General features: G+C 43.4%; 1 protein-coding gene across 6 annotated transcripts in view; it reads right to left on the reverse strand.

Moving 5' to 3' along the window:
- Positions 1–3,584: 3,584 nt before the first annotated feature.
- Positions 3,585–25,436, reverse strand: part of LOC107750828 (histone deacetylase 4-like) — a 28,603-nt gene continuing 6,751 nt past the window's right edge. Inside the window, exons 3-27 of one of the 6 annotated variants that reach the window (XM_016566366.1) lie at positions 24,427–24,489; positions 19,378–19,604; positions 18,083–18,185; positions 17,806–17,920; positions 17,208–17,326; positions 14,849–14,977; positions 14,672–14,766; positions 12,040–12,147; positions 11,463–11,649; positions 10,569–10,741; positions 9,468–9,650; positions 9,147–9,330; positions 8,933–9,066; positions 8,413–8,515; positions 8,264–8,310; positions 8,074–8,181; positions 7,919–7,974; positions 7,750–7,837; positions 7,541–7,660; positions 7,366–7,463; positions 6,273–6,391; positions 6,050–6,183; positions 5,857–5,941; positions 5,320–5,455; positions 3,585–5,237 (exon numbers count right to left, since the gene is read on the reverse strand). In XM_016566366.1, the coding sequence (XP_016421852.1) occupies positions 5,198–5,237; positions 5,320–5,455; positions 5,857–5,941; positions 6,050–6,183; positions 6,273–6,391; positions 7,366–7,463; positions 7,541–7,660; positions 7,750–7,837; positions 7,919–7,974; positions 8,074–8,181; positions 8,264–8,310; positions 8,413–8,515; positions 8,933–9,066; positions 9,147–9,330; positions 9,468–9,650; positions 10,569–10,741; positions 11,463–11,649; positions 12,040–12,147; positions 14,672–14,766; positions 14,849–14,977; positions 17,208–17,326; positions 17,806–17,920; positions 18,083–18,185; positions 19,378–19,604; positions 24,427–24,489 (2,954 nt within the window). In that variant the 3' untranslated portion in view covers positions 3,585–5,197. Of the gene's footprint in view, positions 5,238–5,319; positions 5,456–5,856; positions 5,942–6,049; positions 6,184–6,272; positions 6,392–7,365; positions 7,464–7,540; positions 7,661–7,749; positions 7,838–7,918; positions 7,975–8,073; positions 8,182–8,263; positions 8,311–8,412; positions 8,516–8,932; positions 9,067–9,146; positions 9,331–9,467; positions 9,651–10,568; positions 10,742–11,462; positions 11,650–12,039; positions 12,148–14,671; positions 14,767–14,848; positions 14,978–17,207; positions 17,327–17,799; positions 17,921–18,082; positions 18,186–19,377; positions 19,605–20,020; positions 20,275–24,426; positions 24,490–25,436 lie in introns of those variants that run through there. The other 5 variants (XM_016566367.1, XM_016566365.1, XM_016566369.1 and 2 more) reach the window with 5 other exon arrangements.

Below are 25,436 nucleotides of genomic sequence, written 5' to 3' on the forward strand. Positions count from 1 at the left end.
AATATTTCCACATAGTGAGGTAGATATGTGGGGGCGTGTTCGAACGAGCCGTTTTAGGTAGGCGTGGCTGACTCTTAACTTTTATAAAGAATATCTCTTTGGATTTGAGACTTTAGTCTTTGCAACTTTACAGATCTTCTTTATGCACCAAGAGCTTGTAACACTCCAAAGAGAAAGGAACAATTTAAATCGCATCATATGACCCTTTAAAATCCTCACTGATCCAGTGTCAGCTGTGTCGTGTCTGTGTCACACACCGAAGCGCTTCACATCATGTGTGTTTACATACCGTCCTGTGTGTGTAACAGAAGCATAATCAGAGACGGAGGTCAAATGAACCAAACAGGTATTTATTGAACTATATGGAGACTGCAGTGAGAGGTGAGTAGAAAAGATCAGCACAGTAATGATGAATGAGTAGTAACGGTGTTTTCTGTTTTCCAGGAGGATCCGGAGATGATCGGTGAGCAGACACTTTGAAGACGAGCCGGACTGTATCTCCAGGAGCTGGAGTTTAGCTGAGAGACGCTGGAGGACATCCGGGCCTCATTTATGAAGTGTGTGTACGCTCAGAGTTGATCTTAGAGTGTGTGTGTGTGTGTGCCCTTATATCCACGTCAACACGTCAAGATAATAATTAGGATCCAGCCCCGGACGCCAGATCCCGTCAGAAAATATCAGCAGTTTGTCCAGTAACAGAACAACTAGTCAGCAGAGCTGGTGATACCCAAGACGAGTGTTTAACAGTCTCACTCCTGGTGAGACTGAGCCAGAGAAGCGCAGAAGCAGGAGACGAAGTCATGATGGTAAAGAGTTTATTGAACAATCTTAGTTGCGGTGAGAGTGTGTGAGAGTGTGAGAGAGTGTGAGAGTGTGAGAGAGTGTGTGTGAGTGTGAGAGAGTGTGAGAGAGTGTGAGAGTGTGAGAGAGTGTGAGAGAGTGTGAGAGAGTGTGAGAGAGTGAGAGAGTGTGAGAGTGAGTGTGTGTGAGAGAGTGAGTGTGAGTGAGTGTCGAACGAGCCGTTTTAGGTAGGCGTGGCTGACTCTTAACTTTTATAAAGAATATCTCTTTGGATTTGAGACTTTAGTCTTTGCAACTTTACAGATCTTCTTTATGCACCAAGAGCTTGTAACACTCCAAAGAGAAAGGAACAATTTAAATCGCATCATATGACCCTTTAAAATCCTCACTGATCCAGTGTCAGCTGTGTCGTGTCTGTGTCACACACCGAAGCGCTTCACATCATGTGTGTTTACATACCGTCCTGTGTGTGTAACAGAAGCATAATCAGAGACGGAGGTCAAATGAACCAAACAGGTATTTATTGAACTATATGGAGACTGCAGTGAGAGGTGAGTAGAAAAGATCAGCACAGTAATGATGAATGAGTAGTAACGGTGTTTTCTGTTTTCCAGGAGGATCCGGAGATGATCGGTGAGCAGACACTTTGAAGACGAGCCGGACTGTATCTCCAGGAGCTGGAGTTTAGCTGAGAGACGCTGGAGGACATCCGGGCCTCATTTATGAAGTGTGTGTACGCTCAGAGTTGATCTTAGAGTGTGTGTGTGTGTGTGCCCTTATATCCACGTCAACACGTCAAGATAATAATTAGGATCCAGCCCCGGACGCCAGATCCCGTCAGAAAATATCAGCAGTTTGTCCAGTAACAGAACAACTAGTCAGCAGAGCTGGTGATACCCAAGACGAGTGTTTAACAGTCTCACTCCTGGTGAGACTGAGCCAGAGAAGCGCAGAAGCAGGAGACGAAGTCATGATGGTAAAGAGTTTATTGAACAATCTTAGTTGCGTATGTCTCAATGTTCAAACTTCGTCTGACAAATTCAACATGTGCTGTTATACCAAAACTGCTTCACAGCAACATCCCATAAACCTGGCCTCTTATCTATCTCTATTCATACACGCGAACCAGGTCCTGAAACCCCACACGCACGAGACTGAACAACAATTAAAATGCATAAGCTAGGGAAAATTTATAAGAAATATAATATACAGAAATATAATAAACGAATAGACAAAAATAGAGAGTGTGAGAGTGTGAGAGAGTGTGAGAGAGTGTGTGAGAGTGTGTGAGAGTATGAGAGAGTGTGAGAGTGTGAGAGAGTGTGTGAGAGTGTAGTGGCACAGGCCTTATTTTAATAAGACAATCTCAAGGAAACGAACGATCTTCTGGTGTTTGACGTCACGGCTCTATTTGGTGAAAAGTTTTGCATGCAGTTTTTATTTGTTTTTTGACGTTTCTCACACATTCTGATCTCCTGCATTTGTTTTAACCCATATAAAGATATTTATAAACCCATATGAAGTTATTTCTGAAGTTATAAAGTTAGTTGAATTATCGCTCTACGTGTCTGCAATGCATCTATGCCAATCATCTCAAATCTTTTGTTTTTGCAGGGCACAAGAATGAAGTCTACATCACGAGAACAGCAGCGCTTCACGAAAACAGACGGAACTGATACAAATCTGCAGAATAGTTATTTCCTTGATCATCATGTGTATATCGTGATCACTTGAACATAGTTTTTAAAGGGGTCATATGATGCTGCTAAAAAGAACATTATAAATTCAACATGTGCTGTTATACCAAAACTGCTTCACAGCAACATCCCATAAACCTGGCCTCTTATCTATCTCTATTCATACACGCGAACCAGGTCCTGAAACCCCACACGCACGAGACTGAACAACAATTAAAATGCATAAGCTAGGGAAAATTTATAAGAAATATAATATACAGAAATATAATAAACGAATAGACAAAAATACTTAATATAATAACTAATAAAAATGATCAAATGATAAAAATAAACACATAAATCATATGAATGACTGATTATAAAATGATTATGTGAATAAATGATTATAAGAAAAAACATAAAAATAAATACACAACACACAATTTACACGTGAGCATCTAAGGATCCTTCACTCCCCCTCTTAATCATATATGACAAAACCAAATGATTATTGTAAGCAAACTTTCATAATCTTTATCAAAACACATCTTTAAAAAAGTTTGGACGGCCAGGCCATTCTTTCCCCTTCTACATGTTCTGAAAAGCACCGGTCTTCAGCACTGTGTGATGGTCCTGTGAGTCACGCGTGTCTGACGAGACAAAACAACACGCTTACAGCACGATACAAGATCCTGAAGATCCCGGAGCGCATGAATCAGACCAGACATTATACTGAGCTTCAGTCAGCAAATCAAAGTCCTCTAAATAAGCCGTCAAAAACAAATGAAGTCGATAGACAAATAAATAAAATAAAAATTACTAAATTTAATAAATCAGCTAAAGCAGCACAGTTTGAGAACATTGTCACAGCTTTATTTCATGTGAATTAGTAAATAAAGGTTAACATCTGTTTGTGTTGCAGGTGATGAACGATGATTTCCTTTTGTTTCTCCATCTACAACTTTATTCAAAACTGACAAAGTTGTGGGAGTTTTAGAATTAAGTGAAGTGTGTGAATAAAATAACACTAAAACAAACCATGCATAGTAAAAGTTTTTTTTGCAGCTGGAAACAATCGAAATGCTTTGGATTAAGGTTTTTTTTTTTTTTCAATTACTGTCATAGACTTACTGTTTCTCTCTAAAAATCAGCATAGCACTTTCACAAATAAAACCACAGAAAATCACTGAGCATCAACCAAGTGTTTAGCAGGTTTAGTTCCACAGACAGAGCTGATTATATACTCCTAAACTGTCATAAAAACAAGGTTTTGTATATTTGAGACCAGCGTGTGCTGCTTAGAAATATTACATCCATGCACACAGAACAGAGCTGAATGACAGATTTTCATATTCATATATTTAGGTTCCCTTTCATATACAAATCTACTTTGAACAAAACATGGAAGTACACAATCAGTCATCGTGATTGAATGGTTGAAAACCCATGAACGTCATAAAGCGCTCATGTACTTTAAAGTACAAGGTACCAAATGTAACGCAAATACTGGAACTCAAATCCACTAGCACAAATAATAATCATAAGCAAAGTCAAGTGAAACGTACAACTATGCAAATATTTGAAATTTCAGGTCAAAAGAAAAGGAATGAAGTAAAACTGTTTTTAAATTACTAAAACCTCGAAAATAATCAGTAACTGAACTAAAAAATCTGAGCATTTTAAGTTGACAAGAGTTGCCAAGTAAGACGAACTAACTGGATTCTTTTAGAGGTGAAGCTGATGATTTCACATGCATATTTGTGTTGATCTTGTAGGTACTGATCCCGCCTCATGCTCAGGGGTTTACAACATCAGCAAGCTGCAACTTCCTTTTTCCAAGGTTTGTTTGGCTCAAGAGGGACACGAGCTGATTTGGTGCACGGTCGTCTCTCGTCCGGTTCTTTTCCCCATCCAAAGGCAAAACCCGTTCACCTCCGCCGTGGTTAGAGGAGGGTGCAACACAAGACGCAAACTCATGCTTTGGTCAGACCTTCTGTTCTCCAGTTCAGTCCGGGTGTAGTTGTCCTGTAATGCAAGTCAATAACCCACTCTGAACAGCAAGGCCTGCCTTCAGCTGCTGTGTGTGGAGCCACTGTTACGCTTCACTGGAGGTTCAGACAGTTTCTGCTGTATTTGTACAGCGCACTGGACGAAAAACCAAACCACAGGAGAGTCAGTCATCGCTAGACAACGTGTGTTTAGGACTAAAGCGCGAACACTGTCCAAGTAAACATGCTGAAAAGGTTTTCTCTTCTCCAAACAGTCGACCCACTGGAATTCTGGGACATTACTGAATTAAGGCAAAGTTCCTCAGAATTAATTCGTAGTTCAAGCGATCTCCAAGGCACTCCCTCTCTGAGAAACGTCTGTGAAGTGGCGCTGGCGAGTCAAACGCTGCAGTGCTCAAGGTGTAAATGCTAAACAAGCAGGGTTTCTGGACCCCGGCCTTCCATCCGTCCCTCTGTCAGAACGATCTGCGACGAGGTGTACGCGCATCGAGCCAATGGGACAGAAACCTCCAAAAACAAACATCTCAAGTGACTTCAGCTCGAGCACGTTGCATTGGGGCCACAGTGCTAGCGGGCTACAGCGCTAACGTGGTGTGTTAGCCTTTACCCTGACGTCTCTCTCTGCTCAGCGAGGATCTCCATCAGACGAGACCAAGGCAAACTGACACAGAGACCCAGAAGAGCTCAGAGCTCTGGGAAAACTCTCGTCCCCTACATCGGCGGCTCCTCTTCCATGGGTTCATCCTCCGTCCTGAGCAGAAACACAGCAAAGCCGGTCACACGACAGAACCGAAGGACAGGCGGAAGGAAGAAAGCAGGGAAAGCGGATGTACCTTTTCTCCAATGCTGCGACAGATAAAGAAGCCATTGCCGTCACCGTCTCGTTCTCCTCAGAGTCGCCTCTCTGAGCTTCCAGCAGAGACAAACCCGCGCTGGGCGCAACCCGCTGGACACACCGCCAGTACTGACCTAAACACAGAGAACAGGACACACAATCAGCTCCACAGGACCCTTCCAGCCTCAGTTCAGCTCCACTGACATCGTCCTTCAGTTTGTGAAACAAGCCAAATTCAGAGTTCAGCATGGCGTCGATCACGGCTTTGATTCGCAGGGTTCTGAGAACATGTACAGCTCATCTCAACCGCAACACAAACCGTTCTGGATTATGGGGTCTGTACATAAAATAAAAAATATTCACACAGAGAAGAGGTCAGTAAGTGATTCTATCACACTAGCGCTAACGGTCAAACTGTATTTTAATGTTCGTTTTGCCCTGTAGATGTCCACTGTGAGACATACTGAACCTGGAACAATATTTGACAGGAGTAAACGATTCTTCTTGAAAAGAAATTAAGATCTGAATGACTCACTGTGATTTTCTAGGACTTTCTCTATGGAGCTCACAGCGTTTTCATTGGGTCTCTGCTTCAGGACGTCCGCAGAAAGCGGCTCTAGCTGTTCAACACAAAAACACAAGCAATCAAACTCCACTCTATCTGTAACAAGAAGTCGCCTTACGCAAATGAAAACTTACAAAGCAAAGGATGATGGGAACTCGTTTACCTCTATCCCCAGCAGCGCTGAGACGCAGGCCTCGGACGCGTCACATATGGCCCTGAGGTCATGACCTCCCTCCAGCGCCAGCACCACTCGACCCCCAGCTAACCCCATCAGCTGTTTAGTCAGGTGACCCAAACCTGTCACACACCCACAATAGGTGGCTTTTACTGAAACCATCCAAATAACGAATACAGCCGGACACAAGTGAGTTCATAGTAAAGCTTACATCTGGAGGTGAGTTTATATCCTCCCAGCGGAGGAGGGTGTCCTTCCACCGCATCAAACCCTGCCGACACCAGCACCAGATCTGGAGCAAACTCGCTAGCGATCGGCATAACCACCGTCCTGTGAGGTCAAGCGTTCAGAGACACAAACCTTCACTTTAATGAACGAAACTGGACTGCAGATTATTTATGTGACAGACAGGCATTGTGCAGTTCCTGTGGATCTTCAGCCTGACACAAAATATTACAGTTATTAAACAATTGCCTGCATACAATTTCTCAAACTATGGCTCCTTTTCTCTAGACTTTACACACAAAACATGCACACACGCATCTCTTGCAAAAGCAAACACGTTTTTCAAAACAATTTTTACTCATATAAAAATGGTGCTTTTGTATAAAAGCTCTAGAAAAAGAAAAAAAAAAACATTGAATGCTTATCCATATACACACCAAACTGCACACAGATATGACAAATGTAAAACTACTATCTTGTGTCTTTTGCTTGTTCACTGTGCACGTGTCAAATTACATGTACATGTATGTGCAAAAATACACCGTATATACAGTGTCTGCACAACTGATGAACTTTACAGTTATTAAACTGAACTGAATCAACACTGAACTATACAATCAATACAGACCGTTTCAAAGCAGCTTCATAGTCATAAACAAGAAAACAGTGGTTCAATGATGCAAACAAAAATCTATTCTGCTGTAAGGTAGCTCTTAAAAGGACACAAGTCATTATTCAGATGAAATCATTTAATGTAAAACCCATCAATTATAGAATGAGTTTAATTCATCTATAAAGCAGCTAGCGTTTGCCGTTTTGATTTCTAAGTGATCGGATAGATTTACACTAAAAAAAAAAAAAAACAACTACGAACTCTAACCCCGTGTGGCTCTAGTTATTGGCGATTCTATTGTACGGAACGTGAAAATAGAGACACTATGTTCAAACATCCAATGTTTACCGGGAGCCAGAGCGCCTGACATCTTGGCAAATTTAAAAAAGTGCTGGCTAATGCGTAACGTAAATTCAGTAAGATTGTTATTCATCGTACAAGCAGAACGTGTTTGAGACTCTTTTACCTGAAGGCAGCGAGGTATTCTGCGTCGCACATCGGTGGATCCAGACCTCCAGTAAATGCCACGTTGACGTTGAAACCGACTCCCGGCCCACTGCCCACCTGTTCAGAGGAAGTGCTGCACGAGTTAGGAAACAAAACACCTTCCCACAATCCACTCACTCGTATCATCGCATTACCTCTTCAGGAGCGCCGCTGCCTGGGAAGAAATTGCCATCGTCATATCGATGAAGTGAAACGTACAAAACTCTGGGATCGTCGTAGAACGCTTGTTGAGTTCCGTTGCCATGATGAACGTCCTGAATGTGGTTTAAGAAAAATTATCAAATGTTAAACGGAAAGAAAAGAAAATACAGAAGTGTCAAATAATTCTTCTAAATAAACTCACCCAATCAACAATCAGAATTTTGCCGACATCGAGTCTTTGCTGTAGGAGTTTAGCTGCTATGGCAACAGAGTTAAAGTAACAGAAGCCCCTGTGATTGGACGAGAGCACCAATGTTACAGGAGTAAAGGAAGAAAGCACAGAGCAACACAAACACAGAGATGCGTCTCACATGGGCGTGCTCTCCTCTGCGTGGTGTCCCGGCGGCCGGACCACAGCGAAGCCGTTCTGCAATGAAGCCAGAGACACACCGCTCTACGTCAATCAAATAATACAGACAGACATACAGATACACATAAAGAGAGAAAGACAATGGCAGACGGCGACCTTCAGCTCTCCTGATGCCACTTTGAAGACGAGTTCGACCACAGAACCGACGGCCAGACGCGCTGCGCTCGACGAGTGAACTTCATTCCAGACCGTGTCACTGTCCACCTTCACAGACAAAGCAGAAACCTTCCTTACATGCTGCACAAACGAGGAAGAGATGGTTGAGATGCACTTTGTCTCTACTTACCCCAATACCGCCACACGGCAGCCTGACGAACATGGAGATGACAGAACCTGAGCCAGACAGAGAGAAGACGACTTATCAGAGATGCATTCACACCGCAGAGTCTGAGTAAATGATGACGGGATCTTCGTTTTGGATTGTAAAAGTCTTACTGTCCAGTTTCTGCCGTAGTGGGTTGGTCCCATACAACATGACATGAGCTTCAGAATGAACCGTCTGCAGTTCCTCTAATGTGGCTTTTCTCCCACGGATACACTGAAAATACAGGACAGAGAGATTGACTAGAGCACGAGAGCGCCCCCTGCTGACACATCATTAGAAGTGCTGAGGTAAATAAAACAGCAGCCTCCAAAACCCAACACTCACCAGTGAAATGTAGCTCTATTATCAGGAAGCACAACTCAATGCACTGGTTGAATCAAACTTTAAGGACAACAATCTTCAACTACACATGAGTGATTCACACTAAACCGCTCGAGAGAAATATGGGACTCCTGTGTGTTTCTCAGTGGAAAACTGAGCATCAGAGAATTTTTTTCCTGAACTTTGTGGAATATTTCTCACATTAAAATGACAAAATCAATCATGTTTGTGTCACATGCAGAGTTTAAGTGATAGAGATCGATTCAGCCATTGCATCAGAAACTAATAACTCCAGTATTCATGTCCCACCTCGCACTGGTTGCGCAGGCCCGTCTCCTGCAGCCGAGACCAGATGCTCTGGATGCGCCCGGCGTGTTCGGGGTGCGTGTTGGTGTTTCCACACATGCACTGGTGCTTCTGCATGAGAGAGTCGTACACCAGACCTAGAAAAAGAAACTTTAACTGGAGCGCTCATCCTTGTGAATTCTGTTTTGAGGTCACCGACAGGACAGGTGTGACGCACCTGTGGTAAAATGTGGTTTGGAAGGCTGCTCCTGCGAGCTGATGATTGAGGCGGACGCAGGAGATGATTGGGCTCTGGACAGAGGACGGTGCCCTGGGAAACTGACCGATGCACCAGCCTCCTCCATGGATGCCTGGTAGTTTCTGAGCTGATGGATCCTCTGCTGCTCCAGTAGAAGAGCCTGCTGCTCTCACACACACACACACACACACACACACACACATTACAGGTGCTGTGCACTGACAACCACAAGAGGACGACACATACACAGCGTCTCTCTCACTGCTCTCCTAGGTGTCTCTAGCTCTAGGTGTCTCGCACCTGTTTGAAGAGCAGCTCTTGTTCTTCCTGTCTTTGCTCCTCTGTGAGATCAGGAGGTTCCTGTTTAATGAGGAGGCTCATGGAAAGTGTTTCCGTCTGTGTGGCATCCTGCTGCTCTCGGAGCTCTTCCTCCGTCTCTTCTGGGTGGCTCTGGTGCTGCCGATCACAGGGTTTACTCAACATCTAACAGACAAACAGAGAAAAGCAACTTTTCCAAAGCAACTCGCATTGCATGTTATCATTCCCTGGGAATCAAACCCATGATCCTGGCGTTGTTAGCACCACGCTCTACTTTTTTACCATTTAACACTTGCTTTCTTGAACCATATTCAGGTGTTTGGTTCATTTAGACAGACTTTAGACAGAGGATTGCAGGGACTGTAGGAAAGCAAGTCTTTTCTCAAACTCTGACTGAATGGACTTGCTTTGGTTCAAGCTAGAGCAACTGGGACTGATGTGAGATTTAATTTAATTTGATGCTTTTTATTCAGTGACCTACAGTGCACTCAAGGTGCCAAAGCCGAGCTGAAGTACCATCATCACAGTCTTCAGTTAGTCTGTAGCGAGGCCGCAAACACCGCTGACCAGGCGCCAGAGGAACATTACTGACATCAGAGCCTCTTTTGTCGCCTCATCTTTATCTTTTCTTCCAAACAAGCTTTCCTTTTTTCCCTTCTTGAACGTGAGGAACTCCAGAGTGAGCAGCTCTCAGCCGGAGACCAGCTGCTCAAAGACTGATGTTCAGGATGAGCAGGACTGGAACTAAACTCTGCAGGAAACCCCTGCTGTAGAGCGAAACTGAACAAGCCTGTCCTGCTGATATGAAACCTTGACCTTACATGACCTCATCTGGCCACGTCTCATGAGGATCACTGAAGTTCAGCAGAACTCAAAACTCGAGAGTGTAAACTCAGCCCAGACCCTCAACTGTCGTCATATCATCATGTGCTGCTGAACTATCCGTTTCCATGCAGCATTCACCATTAACCACACGAACCGTAACAGACATTATTCCTGTCCACCTGAGAGTCGCTCTCTGCTACAGCTAGTTATTACAACCGTTTCATCTGTCATGGTAGGGTGAGAAGACTGATGTCTGACCTTGTTGATGTGGAGCTGCTGGAAGTGCTGCTTGTGTTTCTCCAGGAACTGCTGGTGCTGTTGTTGAACCACGAGCTGCTGCAGCGCCTGTCCACTCTGGGGCAGAGGAGCCGACTGAGTGCGGCCCAGCGTCCGGTGCTGACGCAGCTGCTGCAGAGACCCCGCTCCCACTCCTACAACACACACACACACACACTCCTCATGAACACACTCCTGCAACACACACACACACACACTCCTCATGAACACACTCTTGCAACACACACACTCCTCATGAACACTCCTGCAATACACACACTCCTAATGAACACACTCCTGCAACACACACACACACACCTCATGAACACACTCCTGCAACACACACACACACACACACTCCTACAACACACACACACACACACTCCTCATGAACACACACTCGTATACGCTCACGGCGGCTGGGCAGAGATAATTTGTCAGGTGTCTGGGTTCAACTGAGGTTCCAAAACCGCTTGACACTGAAAAACCCTGTAAAATACGTTCATTCATTGGGAGCTCTGCACAGACCGTCCATGCGTGGCTAACCCAGGTTCATTGTTTCACTTCCTGCTCCCATTCAGATAATTAGAGGCGTATTCTTCTGGGCCTGTGCTGGCATGAAGACGTCGCTCTGCCTGGCACAGTGTGTTCCTCTGACCTCCTGCCGCCAGTGACTCTGATCTAATTAACCAGACGGCACCTCAGCGCCGCTAAGAACAGCGGACTGTTCACACATTCCAGGTTTATGTAACGCTTTGACAGCGGCCCTGGGAAACGCTCTGCGATCCGGGCCAGTAGCAAATAAAGAGGTTTGAAATGGACTGCATCATTGTTACTAAACCAGGACAGAAACTCAGAACTCTGAGCTCTACTCACCTGCGGCTAAAGGACTCGGTGGGGCTGATTGCTCCAGAAGGACCATGTGCTGCAGCAGTGCATTGTGGGAGTTTGCAGCATCCGAATTGCCAAGAAATGACGGCAGGTGAGAGGCGACCAGGAACGGAGTGCTTATGGGTAAACCGGTCACAGACAAACATTCGCTGTCAGGCTGGGTAGACGACACCTTGTTAAAGCAACAACAAAATAAAACTGAGCCTTTTCCAAAGCATCACATGACGAAGCAAAATGAAGATGAGTGCTGACCAAACGCTCCTAACTAGGTGGACAAATACACGTTACAGGTTGATGATGACCGTTTCTCACACACAGATCAGTTCAGTACGGTATTAACTGTGAATAATATTTCTTCATTAAAGGTCGAGCTACTGCGTTAGACACTCTAACTACTGTTTATGTTCCGGTAAAAATATCTAAACCACCTTTAAAAACAAATTTACTTGAAAGGCAAAACTTACTCAAGTCAAATACAGAGGATCTGATCTGACCTGAGTTAAGTAAATGTTTCTAACCCATTGTGAAAACAGCACAAGCTCAGTTACATCTGAACACTCACGTTGGTGGCAGTGGCCGGCAGACCCAGGGTGATGTTGGGTAGTGAAGGAGACGTGTAGAGAGACAGCTGACTAACCGACCCGTCCTGACCAGCCGGCCTGTGAGACGACTGGAGCACATTCACATTTACACATTAGCTTTTATCTAGGCATGTAACGATTCACTCAACTCACGATGCCATACAATACTGATTTCACAAAATGATTTTCTCACAATTTTTGTGTCTGTTTATTATTTCTCAGACAAAATTGTTAAACATTTCTTTGTGAAAACTAAATTGCAATTTTAAAACAAACCCCAAATCAAATATAACACGAAATCTCTTAATATAAACTAAGGCTTTGTCTGTGCTCTTTCCATTTGAAATGAGAGGCAACCACTGTATTTTAATCATGATCCAAACAAAGATTAGATATCCAAACAAAGATAAACATGCGGCATGAGCAGATTTTAATCTAAATTGTATTGTAAATTTTTGAAATTTGAAGCAAAAACAGAATGGTCTGACTTTAGTTTTGTGAAACTATACTACATAAAACACATCTGAAGGAAACAGAAACAGCAGATGAGCTGAATGAGACGCAGATTCACTCTCTGCCAGCAGGTGGCGCTTAAGAACAGCAATGATACAGCGTTTCCTTGGTTACCGCTAGGGATGCGCCAATCCGATATTCATATCGGGTATCGGCTCTGATACTGCCATTTTGTGTCGGATCGGGTATCGGTCAGAGAGGGCCGATCCTAATCCGAGATTGTGCGTATTATTCTGTGTTACTTCTGAAGCCATACGATAGCTTAAAGGGATACTCCACCCCAAAATGAAAATTTTGTCATTAATCACTTACCCCCATGTCGCTCCAAACCCGCAAAAAAAGCTTCGTTCGTCTTCGGAACACAATTTAAGATATTTTGGATGAAAACCGGGAGGCTTGTGACTGTCACATTGACTGCCAAGTAAATTACACTGTCAAGGTCCAGAAAAGTGAAACTATACTACATAAAACACATCTGAAGGAAACAGAAACAGCAGATGAGCTGAATGAGACGCAGATTCACTCTCTACCAGCAGGCTGCGCTTATGAACAGCAATGATACAGCGTTTCCTTGGTTACCGCTAGGGATGCGCCAATCCGATATTCATATCGGGTATCGGCTCTGATACTGCCATTTTGTGTCGGATCGGGTATCGGTCAGAGAGGGCCGATCCTAATCCGAGATTGTGCGTATTATTCTGTGTTACTTCTGAAGCCATACGATAGCTTAAAGGGATACTCCACCCCAAAATGAAAATTTTGTCATTAATCACTTACCCCCATGTCGCTCCAAACCCGCAAAAAACGCTTCGTTCGTCTTCGGAACACAATTTAAGATATTTTGGATGAAAACCGGGAGGCTTGTGACTGTCCCATTGACTGCCAAGTAAATTACACTGTCAAGGTCCAGAAAAGTATGAAAGACATCGTCAGAATAGTACATCTGCCATCAGTGGTTCAATTTGAATTTTATGAAGCTACGAGAATACTTTTTGTACGCAAAGAAAACAAAAATAAAACAAAACACGGGCGTAGAAAAGACTATAAATTGTTTTTAACGTGCACAGTAACTGAAATTTAAAACTGTTAAAAGAAAGGCTCAATAAATGTTGCACAGATATAATACATAAATATAATATTTAATATTTTTTGTTAATATTATTAATATATTAAATATAATACACTACTCTCTTTCCTTTGTGCTTTGCAGTTTTTAACAGCTGTGACGCCGTGTTGCTTCAAGCGCATCACTCTGCACACCGGATGCACACATTGTAAGCGCTTCGTGCTCATAGACTGTATAAACACAGTTCGTGCTGCACTGTATTTGTTTTGTCCTATCATATCTATCATATGTTGTTGCCTTATTAAAAAATATGCTATACATTTAAAAGAAACTTATTTTAATTTTATAGTATATACTTATATATAAATACATTCATGAATGTTTTTTAATGAATGGATTTTATAATAATACAAATAGCAATGTGTAACATTTTACCATATTTAGGGTGGGTTGCACTAACAAGGATTAATTGTTTGGATTAAATTATTGTGCACTGATTTTTCTAGAATAACTTTTGCTGCCGAATTATCCACTAACCTAGTTTATGACATATTTTTGTCATAGATTATGAATATACTAGGGTTAGGCTGATAGACGATGATGGCTGACAGACATCACGATGTTAAGCTGACATCGTGACGCTGTTCAAAACTAAGCTCAGAATGCACTCGAGAAAGAATCGCCATGCATTCGGATGATCTCAGAGTCGATGCTGAATCATTTCTCGATTCGCGATGCATCGATTTATTTTCCCAGCCCTAATCGTTACATCCTACTTTTATCCAAAGCAACTTACAATAGACAAACATAAGCAATTCACCACAGAGCCAACAGTATTCATAGTGTAGAGTGCCAGCTTTATTAGAAAGCTAGACTGGGAAACAAGCTAGAGCAGAGGTGAAATGTAGAGGAAAAGAGGAATTTTGTTGTGTGTAAAACCCAGTCATCCACGAGTTTATGAAACAACTCTTCTTCTATGCACACACATAGACATAGACACACACAGGCACATTGATGCAGTAAACTAGCCTCACCTCAGTCACGCTGATGCTGTTCTCGCACAGGTTTCCGTGTGAGCTGTTGTTTGGGGAACTGGGTCCAGATCCAGGAGCGCTGCTACACGCCGAATCTACAGACGTCAGAACGAGAGACAGAGTTTGTCTGTGTGAAAACAGTCACGCAAGCACATGTGAGCGCGTCTCGAGCATCACCTGCCATGTCCAGAGAGCGTTTCTTCAGCGTGCTGATGGGACTGTCTTTGCGGCGCAGTAACGGGCTGCTCCTCCGCTCCGACACCTTCTGCTTCAGCCGCGAACGCAGCTTCAGGTTCGGTTCAGACGCTGCAATGACAGAAGCTGTTTTCACACGCTGCCTCGCTTTATGCAGAAACTGAACAGAGTGTATGTTTCATTCAGAGTGAGGTTTGGTCAACCGCTCCGGGACATCTAATAACACCTAATAACCTAATCTAATAACTACACGCGACGCAACAAGATTCCAGCGACAAGCACTTTGTGTGTCCACACCAGACGCGACAGAATCAATCAAATATCACAGCTAATCAGAAGCGTGTGTGGGCGGAGTCTCTCTGGAAGCGAACTGCATTCGCAACGAAATGGATTTATAATCGAATTCATAAATATCAAACCTTTTTAACATCATTAAATGCACATACTGAGTGACTGATACCATCTTTGTTATGGAATGCGCTCGTTGGTTCGCAATGAGTTCACAGTTTTAACGTACATGTTTGCCTTAATTTATTTTCAAGATCTGAGGTAAACTATCTATTGTTGCCATGTATGGCTCAGTATGGCAATAAATGTCACGCAAAATGATATTCAAACTCACAGACATGTTTAACTTTGAATAAAGCACATAATAAGTACGTGAGATTATCACTGTCATATAGTTTGTATGTTGTTTCAGTCGTGATTTTGTGGAAATAGAAACCATTTCTAAAATAGAAATTGGTAACACTTTACTTGAAGGGGTGTGCATAAGACTGACATGACACCTTCATAATCATGACATGACGCATGTCATGAATGTGAAGGTTTTTTATGCATGTTTATGACAACTGTCATTAAGTGTCATTCGCTCAGTTATGTCATTTTTAATGCAAAGCTGACAGAATGACACTTAATGACAGTTGTCATAAACATGCATAAAACCTCCTTCACATTCATGACATTTGTCATGTCAGTCTCATGCACACAAACCTCCTTCACATTCATGACATGCGTCATGTCATGATTATGAAGGTGTCATGTCAGTCTTATGCACACCCCTTCAAGTAAAGTGTAACCTAGAAATTTCACATGTTGCCGTTGCAGCTAGTTAGGACAAAAACTCAGATTAACATGGAAAAGATACGTAAGGTATGAGCAGCAGCAGATGTAATGATAAGTTCACTAGAAGAGTAACACCTCGGCTGCTGCAGCATCAACTAACGGCTTCTCTTCAGCACACGTGTGTGACGTGCATATTCTCTCATTTTCATTTAAGATGATGATTAACTGCATGTCAGGTGTAAGTCTGAGCACTCGCCATCCTCAATCCATCGATTTACTTCCATTTGACATCTTAAATCAAGTCAGAATCTCAGCATCGGAAGAAAAGGTTGATTCATTCGGCTGTTATCCTGCTCTCTATTCATTCGGTCGTTACTGGAAATGATGCTCGTGGCCCTGTGAAATACAGGAGGCTCCTAACGAACAGCTTTCCATTAACATAAGCAAATTCCACAAACTCGTCACTAGATGGGAAAAGCGCAGAGAATGAATCAGGATATTGAGGAGAGCCGCTGCTCAGGGACGAGGCATCCGATCGTTTCACCTACAGAACGGTTTCATCTTCATCACACACACTAACCACCGTCTACAGCGAGATCATGTTCGACTCGCGTCAGTCACTGTTTAGCTGCAATCACATGTTGGGAAAGTTCATTTTGCTGCAGGAATTTATCTGACAGAAACATATGAAGCTGAAAATAAGCCCCCTACAGCCGCAATTAAACTTTGTTATTGAGGATCTACAGCAACGAGTCATCAACACTGATCACTCTCACACACACACACACACACACACACACACACACTCTCACACACACACTCTCTCGCACACTCACTCTCGCACACACTCACACACGCACTCACACACGCACTCACACACGCACACACTCTCTCACACACACACACACACACACACACTCTCTCACACACACACACTCTCACACACACACTCTCACGCTAATGCTGGTCAGAGTAAACTGTGGCTCATATCCAGTGCCGGGCTCGAGTCAACAGCATCACACCAGCTTCACCACTAAGTGAATAATTATACGGTACAAGCAGCGCCGGCTTCCTCGGAAGGTTAGGATCCTTTCACGTCAAAGGTCACGCAACACAAGAACCTCACCAAAACAGAGCCGCTATTTCTGTCAATTTGCAGAAGGACTGATAACACAATATAATTAGATGATATATTGATATCATCTCCACACAGAGCCTTCATCTTCTCCAGCATCACTTCAAATACTTCAAAGAAGGAGAGTGTTGCGTGAAGCACCCGTTTTGCGCAGTGGAAAGTCATCTTTGGAGTCGTAGACGCCCATGGCAAGAGGGTTGTAGGTACTGACGGCGGTCTGAGGAGGGGAGCTCTGATCCAAAGAACTGTGCTGAGTTTTCCTGCACAGAAAAAGCAGACAGTGAGAAAGAGGAAAAGAGATGGGAAAACAAACATAATGAACAGATACTGATACAGTCTCTCCAGCTTTATCATCAGAATAAAGCTCAGCCACGTGAATCGCTGTAGTTATGCACTGCTGTGAGTTAGGTTTAGGGTTATGCAACATCGGCTGCAGGTTCAAATCCCATTTTCCCTGCACTTTCCCCATCTTTATGAACTGCCTGCACGTTAAAGCCAGAAAGCCTATGTGTTAGTGTATTTTGACACCACAAATGTTGCTGGATCCCTCTTCAATGTCTCCCAAACTGTAATTGTTTAGAAATGATGGATTGATCTGATCTAGTCGTCAAGCAGATACACAGGTCTGCTGAACTGTTTGTCACTCGGATCAATGTTTTCATCCGTTTGCGCTTGAATAACGAACACTAAATGTTCTTCGATCAGAAGCAGAGCAGCGTGTGACGTTTCTTACCCGTACCAGTAGCGTGGGTTGTTGGAGATGCAGTGGTTGAGACTGCGCTGAGCGAGCGCTTTCTTTTTATTCAGAACAAACTCCTGCAGACGCATCTTCACCTCTGTACTGGCCACCGCACCTGTTCACAGCAGAGCGCAGGATTTACCAAAGCTCGCCGCCAGACGAAACTCCTGAGCACAGCTTTCTTAATATTTCAGTGTAACTGACGTTTATTACTACTGGCATCAAAAGGATTTTCTTACTTAGAAGTAACACGGTGAAAAACTCATAATGAACTCACTCTCCTGGCCGCGTTCTTTGTTCTTGAGGAGCTGGATCTTCTGCTCGCGCTGCTGTTTCTCCAGCTCCTGCTCCATCTTCCTCTGATGCTCCAGCAGCTCCTGCTGATGTTGGTGAGAGAAACAAGCACACAGGTTAACAGCCGGTTGATATGGCTAGCGGTTAAAGCTGAGGGACAATATTTGTCAGGTGTCAGATTCAAACCCAGCGAGCTGCCACTCATGATGCATTACCATTGAGCAGATCAGCTCAGGTTACGCCAGACTGAACCCGCGATCTGCGACATAACTCTAACCCTTAACCATCATCTGATCACGAGATGAACGGCTGATAACGGATGGTGGCGATCGACTGCTACTTCCATATTATACACAATACAATTATTTAGAAGTTTATTGCATTGCTTCCTCATTTTCTTCTGCAGAGTTTTGCTGTCTGTGTCTGGATGCCCCACAATCGGCTAATCCTAACCCTAACCAGCAGAACCCACAGCCAGCTCAGTACACTAATAAACACTAGTGTGTGTACAAAGGACCGAGAACATGACTGCGGGCCGCCCAACCGCTTCCCAGCTCACCAAGTCAACAAAATGGAGCATCCACCGCGTTCAGCACAACATTTGATTCATTTAACGGGACATCGGCCATGCTTTCTCTTCTTTAAGGGCATTTTGTGCTCAGCGGCAGTGAACTCCTGCAGAATAATTGAAAGCGGCAGTAACGTTTACAGTAAAGCCCTTCACAACCTCCGTCGCCTGTGCAGCAAACCTGTAGAAATGAGCGGAGATATCACACTAGATATTTAAAAGATGAAGAGACCTCAGGATGTGATTGACACACACCCAGCATCACATGAAGAGCTCTAAACACACGCCACATGCATGCATTATGTAGTCAGTGTGCTGAAGGGTGTGTGAGCATTTAAGCCCGGTTCAGATTTTTTTTGTCGGTTATGACAGTCACTGTGCCAGATTACATGATTTTGACTCCTTGATGACGAAAAAAAACATTAAACATGCTAGACTTTCTGTGTTGACGTCGTGAAGCATCGCAGACTTGGCCTCGGCTGTCGTCCACTATGACACACTACACGAGATGAAACGATTGAATCGTGAACAATTGTCATATACGAATCCCCACGACACCCTACATCCAGCAGATCGTGCCAAAATCAGGGTAAAATCGTGTAGTCTGAACCAGGCTTTCGTAAGTGTAGCAGTCGATTCATAGAAGCTGTGACACCTGAGAAACGTTAACCAGCTTTAACCACTACATCCCACCAGCGCTGGGTCCTGACCTTCATGTGCTCCTGTAACTGGGCCTCGTGTTGGCGCGAGAGCTGCTCGTGTTTCCGCTGGAACTCGGCGATGAGGATCTGCCGCTGCAGCTGCTGCTTGTGTTTGAGCGCCAGCATCTCCTGCTGCTCGCGCCGGCTGGAGTCCAGCGTCTGCATCTGCTCCACGCGCAGGTCCATGGGGATGGAGGCAGGAGGAACCCTCACAGGCAGAGCAGAACTCAGCTCCACTGCAGAAACAAGACAAAAACACACTGACGAGACGAGCGCAGAGACACGGACTCTAACAGGCCCAAAGCAGGACAGATACAAGACTGACATCAGATCAGACTCGGCCACAGAAAACACAACATCAGATCAGAGCCGTGCAGCAGTAAACAACCCACTGCTGTTGACAGGCATCACGTAAGCAAACACACACACACACAAGTACAACAAGAGGGGATGTGTTTTTGTGTCCATCTCGGGGACGTCTCGGTCATGACGACTTTACGTTCAGTGCTGCTGAATTACAGAAAACTACTGATGAACAAGCAGCAGCACCATCACAAAGAGTAAACAAACACTAAAAACAGAAAAAAACAAAAACACATTCATGATATAAAGACATCGGCACAGGTCAGATGCAGAATGAAGTTGAGCTCACCACACGCCTCTGCAGCACGAGCACGTCTGTCTGTCTGTCGTCTGTGTGTGTGTTTCTATCGGTTATCTGTGTTTCTGTGTATGTGTTTGTGGCGCAGGTCCTGTTTGCCTCCGCTGCAGTCGCTCTCTAACTAACGCTGCTCTGTCAGCGCTCAGACTCTCATGACGTCACAGAGACAATGCTGACACGCTTTACTCTCATCTGGCATCCTCATCTACTGTTGACACACGTGCATACACAAGCATACAGACACACACACACACACACACACACACACAAGCATACACACACACACAGACACACACACACACATCTCATTAAAGCTACATTTATTTGATTGAAAATACAATAAAAACTGTTATATTGTGAACTATTATTACAATTTAGTTTTCTATTTTAATATATTTTTAAATAATTTTTTCATATGTTGGCAAAGCTGAACCTTTCTCCAGTCTTCAGTGTCACATGATCCTTCAGAAATCATTCAAATCTCAGAAAACATTTCTTCTCGTTATTATGTTGAAAACAGATGCGCCTCTTAATATCTTTGTGGAATCTGTAATACATTTTTCAGGATTGTTTGATGAAAAGAAAGTTTAAAAGATCCCAAACTTTTGAACGATAGTGTCAGTCCCTTTAAGACAAATATTTGTAGAAATAAAAGAGACCACACTGACCAAATCAGTACGAAGTATAGAACCAAGTGTATTTTTCCCTCTGTCAATGTACACATATTTAGATTTCATCTCACAGTAACACTTTACAATTACATTAAGAACGGGAATATACTTTGACCAGCATAGGTAAATGACAATTATATCTTAAAAGAACAAACAAAACAAAAACACAAACAGAAAAAGCCCTGTCAATGACGTAACAAAAAACCCAAATGTAAAATGGAGGTATGGCTAGGTGTAATGCTTCATCTTTTACCAAATTCAATAAAATCCCAAAACATTATTATTATTTTTTCCCCCAGAATTTCACATTTGAAAATCACTTCGTGTTACTGAAGTAATATATATTGTGAATAACATTTTTTTTTCATTTGCAGAGAAAGGACTAAACAAAAACCTCTTTGTAATAACAAGGAACGTCAATTCAGGAAAAACATATTTTCAAGTGTGAGAAATATCTAGACGGTATACAGTTTTTTTTTCTTCCTTTTTTCCTCCTTTCCAGGAGGTGTCATTAGATACAAAAGTCTGGACACAAGGTTGTGCTGCTTTATCCATAAAAGCCTTGTCAGTTCGCTTCTTTTCACTTTCTTAGGTTTGGGAGGTGGTGAGCTGGCATCCCGATGAGAACGAGTTCCTTTTTTCCCCTCCTAAAAGAGATGCCACACAGTTCTGAAAATATGATTTCGCCTCCGTTCTCTTTATCCTGTTTGTTTCACTGTCTGTAGTCTCATTCGGATGGGTATTGGGCTGTAGTTTCACACCATAGAGAATATAGGAGGCAAGAGAAAGGGTTCTCGTAGTCTTGCGTATATCTTTCTCATGCCGGAGGACGAACGAGGACAAACACTCACACACACACACACACACACAAGCGCACAGACACACACACACTCACTCTCACACACACAAAGACAGTGTGTTTGATGCATGGAATCAGCAGTCATGCAAATGTTTCACTTCTACAACAGCTAAAAGTAATGCTGTCTTCACAAGCTATCAGAGTTATCGTAAATACAAGTTTCCTAGTTGGAAATTGGAAAAGAACAGCCTCTCAAGTCGTATTATCAACTGGGAAACTCTGAGATAATTTTGATTCCTGAGTTTACGAGTTGGGCAGCCATAAACTTTAAATATGGAGGAGGAGAGAAACATAGCCGTAGTAATGTACATTTTATTCCTTTTCCCCCCACAACATCTACATTGCTTTCTCTTGTTCTTACAGTCATGCACATTTATATATATATATATATATATAAATAACTATCTGATGCAAATTGTATGAATATTGTATGTATTTTACACCGCAAAAACAGCATTTATTTGACCAAACATTTGGCACTTGTCAGCAAGCTGAAAATCTAAATAGTGTGGTGAATGTTTATATGGTTACCAATGAATGGGACACTACAATTTATTCAAAATCTGTTGGATATTTACTAAATACCTTCAATACATTTTGGCTTAAAAAAGATTCCCCAAATAAATGAGCAATGGGCCGTCTTCCATGATTCCTGTTCTTTCTGATAACAAAGCACTTGAATGTGACAAACTCGCTGCTTCAGAAGGAAATTTCCAGTAGCATTCGAGACCAAATGAAAGCCTCTCTTCACGTGAAACCCTGATACAGCACCCTACTGTTGCGCTGCAGTTATGTGAGCTCTCTCCTGTTCAGTGCAAACAGTAATGCTTTTGGAGACAAACGTGCTGCCAAGAGCAGAGCGTCCAGACAGACTTTGATAAGCTCTCAAACGCTTTGTATCACATCAAGCCTGGAGTCCCGCAGGCTCTGACCGACCTCAACATCTCACACGTTTCATTCAAAAGGCAAAACAACCCCATCCATCCATCCATCCATCTATTCTCCAAACCACGTCTCGTCTGTAGGGTCGCGGGACGCTGGCGTTTGTCCCAGTGTGACGGACCAACACCCAGTCCATCAGCAAAAACAAACCCTTCCCTACAAATCACAGACTTTAGACTGACAGCCATCAGCGTGGAAACAGAGTTTCTGCTCTTTATATTCATCCACAGCGTGTCTGTCTGTCTGCAGCAAACGCACCGCTCCAGAACCCAGAACCGGCAGCGTCTGGAAACAGAGCTTGAACACACGGCTCAGACTACAGCTGACTGCAAACTAACATGCGTTCTGCGTGAGAGGAGTTAGCCGTCTATATCAGCAGCTATCAATAGTATATATTCGTCATTTAAAAGGAGAAAATGAAACTAGGTTATACGAGATAAACGCAGATATATAGGAAATGTAAACAAAGCAGTGCTAGCTTACCCTTTTGAATATCAGTTATGTTAACTTTCTTCATTTTAATCGGCTCACGTTGTTATGAAAATATTCACATATTGAATGCTTGGCTAAGATCACGTAACATTAGAACAGCCTTCTGTCGGTGCCGCCTGCATTTACTTACTCGTTTTCATCACTTTCGCTTTAATTCTCGGGCTCTGACTCGTTCGCTAAACTGAACATCCGATCAGAGTTTTCGCTCGCACCGACGACCCTGACGCCGATTCAACATCTCAGTGGAGAGAGCCGAGGTGTGGAGCACAGCGAACAAACAACTAGCCCCACAGACGCTCACTGACGGCCAACCGTCGGCTTGGTGTGTCCCGGCCTTTAGACATAAAGAGTGAAGTGTTTCCGTGAGATCAGCGACATCCAATTCAAGACTATTTCACAGATTCTCAGAGATCAATGATTAATCAGCAGCAACAGCATATAAAATATTATATAACAAAACTGATCTGAAATCAGGATGACCCTGACGCTAAAACACGACTTCATTTGGACACAAATAACTGGAATCAGTTATTCTTTCGGCTTTCTAGGATGTTGGTGGTCGTGTGTTTCCAGCGCAGAACAATCCCTCGTGTTCTCAAACGAGCTCCACCAGACGTCTGTCTGCTTAATGGCTCGATGCTACATGTAGTCTTCCTCGTCTCTGTCTCTCTCCTGGTTATGAGCTCCATGCCGCTTCATAATACTGGGCTATTTTAGGCCCGTTTAATGTCTGCGAACTGTTTTGATGTGTGTTCCTGATGGTTTGGTCTCTGCTCGTTAGCGCTAATGGGTGTTGGGTGAGGCGAGGGGCGGCCGATCTCGTTTCTGTCAGGAGATCTGTGAAGACTAAGAATGAGGGAACTAAACAAGTGGCTAAACTGTTGAGTGCGTCATTAACTACTGAAAACAAAATGTATATGAAAAACTGAATAAATATCTTCACACATGGGCAGCTGGTGCAGGAACACTGGAGATGCCAGAGATGAGAGACGGCAGATCATGCTGATGTTTGACTGTTGCACAGCACTGACCAACCTGATGAACAAACAGGTTCATTTTTACAGGTCAAAGGGTCAGATTTTGTCCTCAACTGGCTTTGCTTCAGTGCGACTCAAATTGTTTATCATAAAAAGTAACAAAAATGTCCTTAACATCTTTCTAATTTAACTAGATTCTACCAAATGACAGAGAAATTTGTGCCAAAATACAGTGCAGCTTGATTGGACTCACACAACCTTGAACAACTAGAAATATATGCGGTGTTTCCTTCAGTCAAAAAAGCTGATTTATATGGCTATTCTAACAATCCATATTATTTGGTAGTATTTTATTTGTATTTAGCATGTTTTGTCTCTGCTGTCTGTGACAAATGAGCACTGCTCTACACCGCAGCGTTCCTGCTGGAGAATCCTCATGCAGCGGTAGACAGTTACCTGTAGGAATGTGGTCAAACGCCGACGGCTTCAAAAGCTCCACAGTCTGGTCCATCTGAGAGTCTGAGACAGAGAGAACATGACTCAATGGCAAAATATTCTCCAGAGTCATTCTGTGGAAATACATGTTTTGCAATCAACACACAAATCGTAAGTATTTCATATTTTCTGTAAATGATCAAGCAGTGAAGGAAAAACTATATTTCTCCTGCTCTAACAGTGACAGCTGGTGATTTAGTTTCCCCTTCATTGTTTGTTACACTTTGGCATGTTAAACTGTTCTTTTCAACAATCATGCAGGTTTTAAAGTATGGAGACCGTTACGGTGAGTCCAGTGACAGCAGCTGAGCAGCAGTGCGGTAAATAACAGTGTAAGTGAGCAGTAAAGCAGCACTGCCCCGTCTCTCCTGCAGCAGATGGTAATTACAGAGAACATGAAAAGGCTTTCACTTCTTCACAGCAGCCCAACGCAGCAAGACACGGCTATAAATAACCCCAGAGAGCGAGAGGGAGGGATGGATGGAGGAAAAGGCTTGAACCAGTGCAGCGGGCATCATCAGCATGCAAGCAGACGCGCAGACCGACAGAGACGCTCAACACAACATACTGAGCTGAACGCCTGTCGCCTGCTCAATCTCAGTTCAATCTCCGGCTATTTTTACCAGCGATCATTAGCTTGATATTTACCACACAGCGTTTTCCCTTTGTAACGCAACAGCAGAAGCACTGGCTCGGGTTTCCATCCAGAAAGGGAGAAACATAACAGGCGATTTCCCCAGGGCAACAAATCCTCCACAAGCTTCTATTTTTGGGAAATTTCCAAGGACTAGACAACCCCGGGAAACTGCTTTGATGTTCATCTAATTAGGCCCGATCGCAGCGAGCACAGAGCCGTGTGCATCAGGGAATTCTGTTTATATATGCGTGTCTATTTTTAGCAGGTGCTCAGATCCGCTGCGGTTTACACGACGGATTGTGTTTGCTCTCTTACACACAGTACGGTTCATAAC

Source organism: Sinocyclocheilus rhinocerous, unplaced genomic scaffold (assembly GCF_001515625.1).
Source record: "Sinocyclocheilus rhinocerous isolate Xijiao unplaced genomic scaffold, SAMN03320098_v1.1 scaffold3529, whole genome shotgun sequence".
NCBI classification, from domain to species: domain Eukaryota; kingdom Metazoa; phylum Chordata; class Actinopteri; order Cypriniformes; family Cyprinidae; genus Sinocyclocheilus; species Sinocyclocheilus rhinocerous.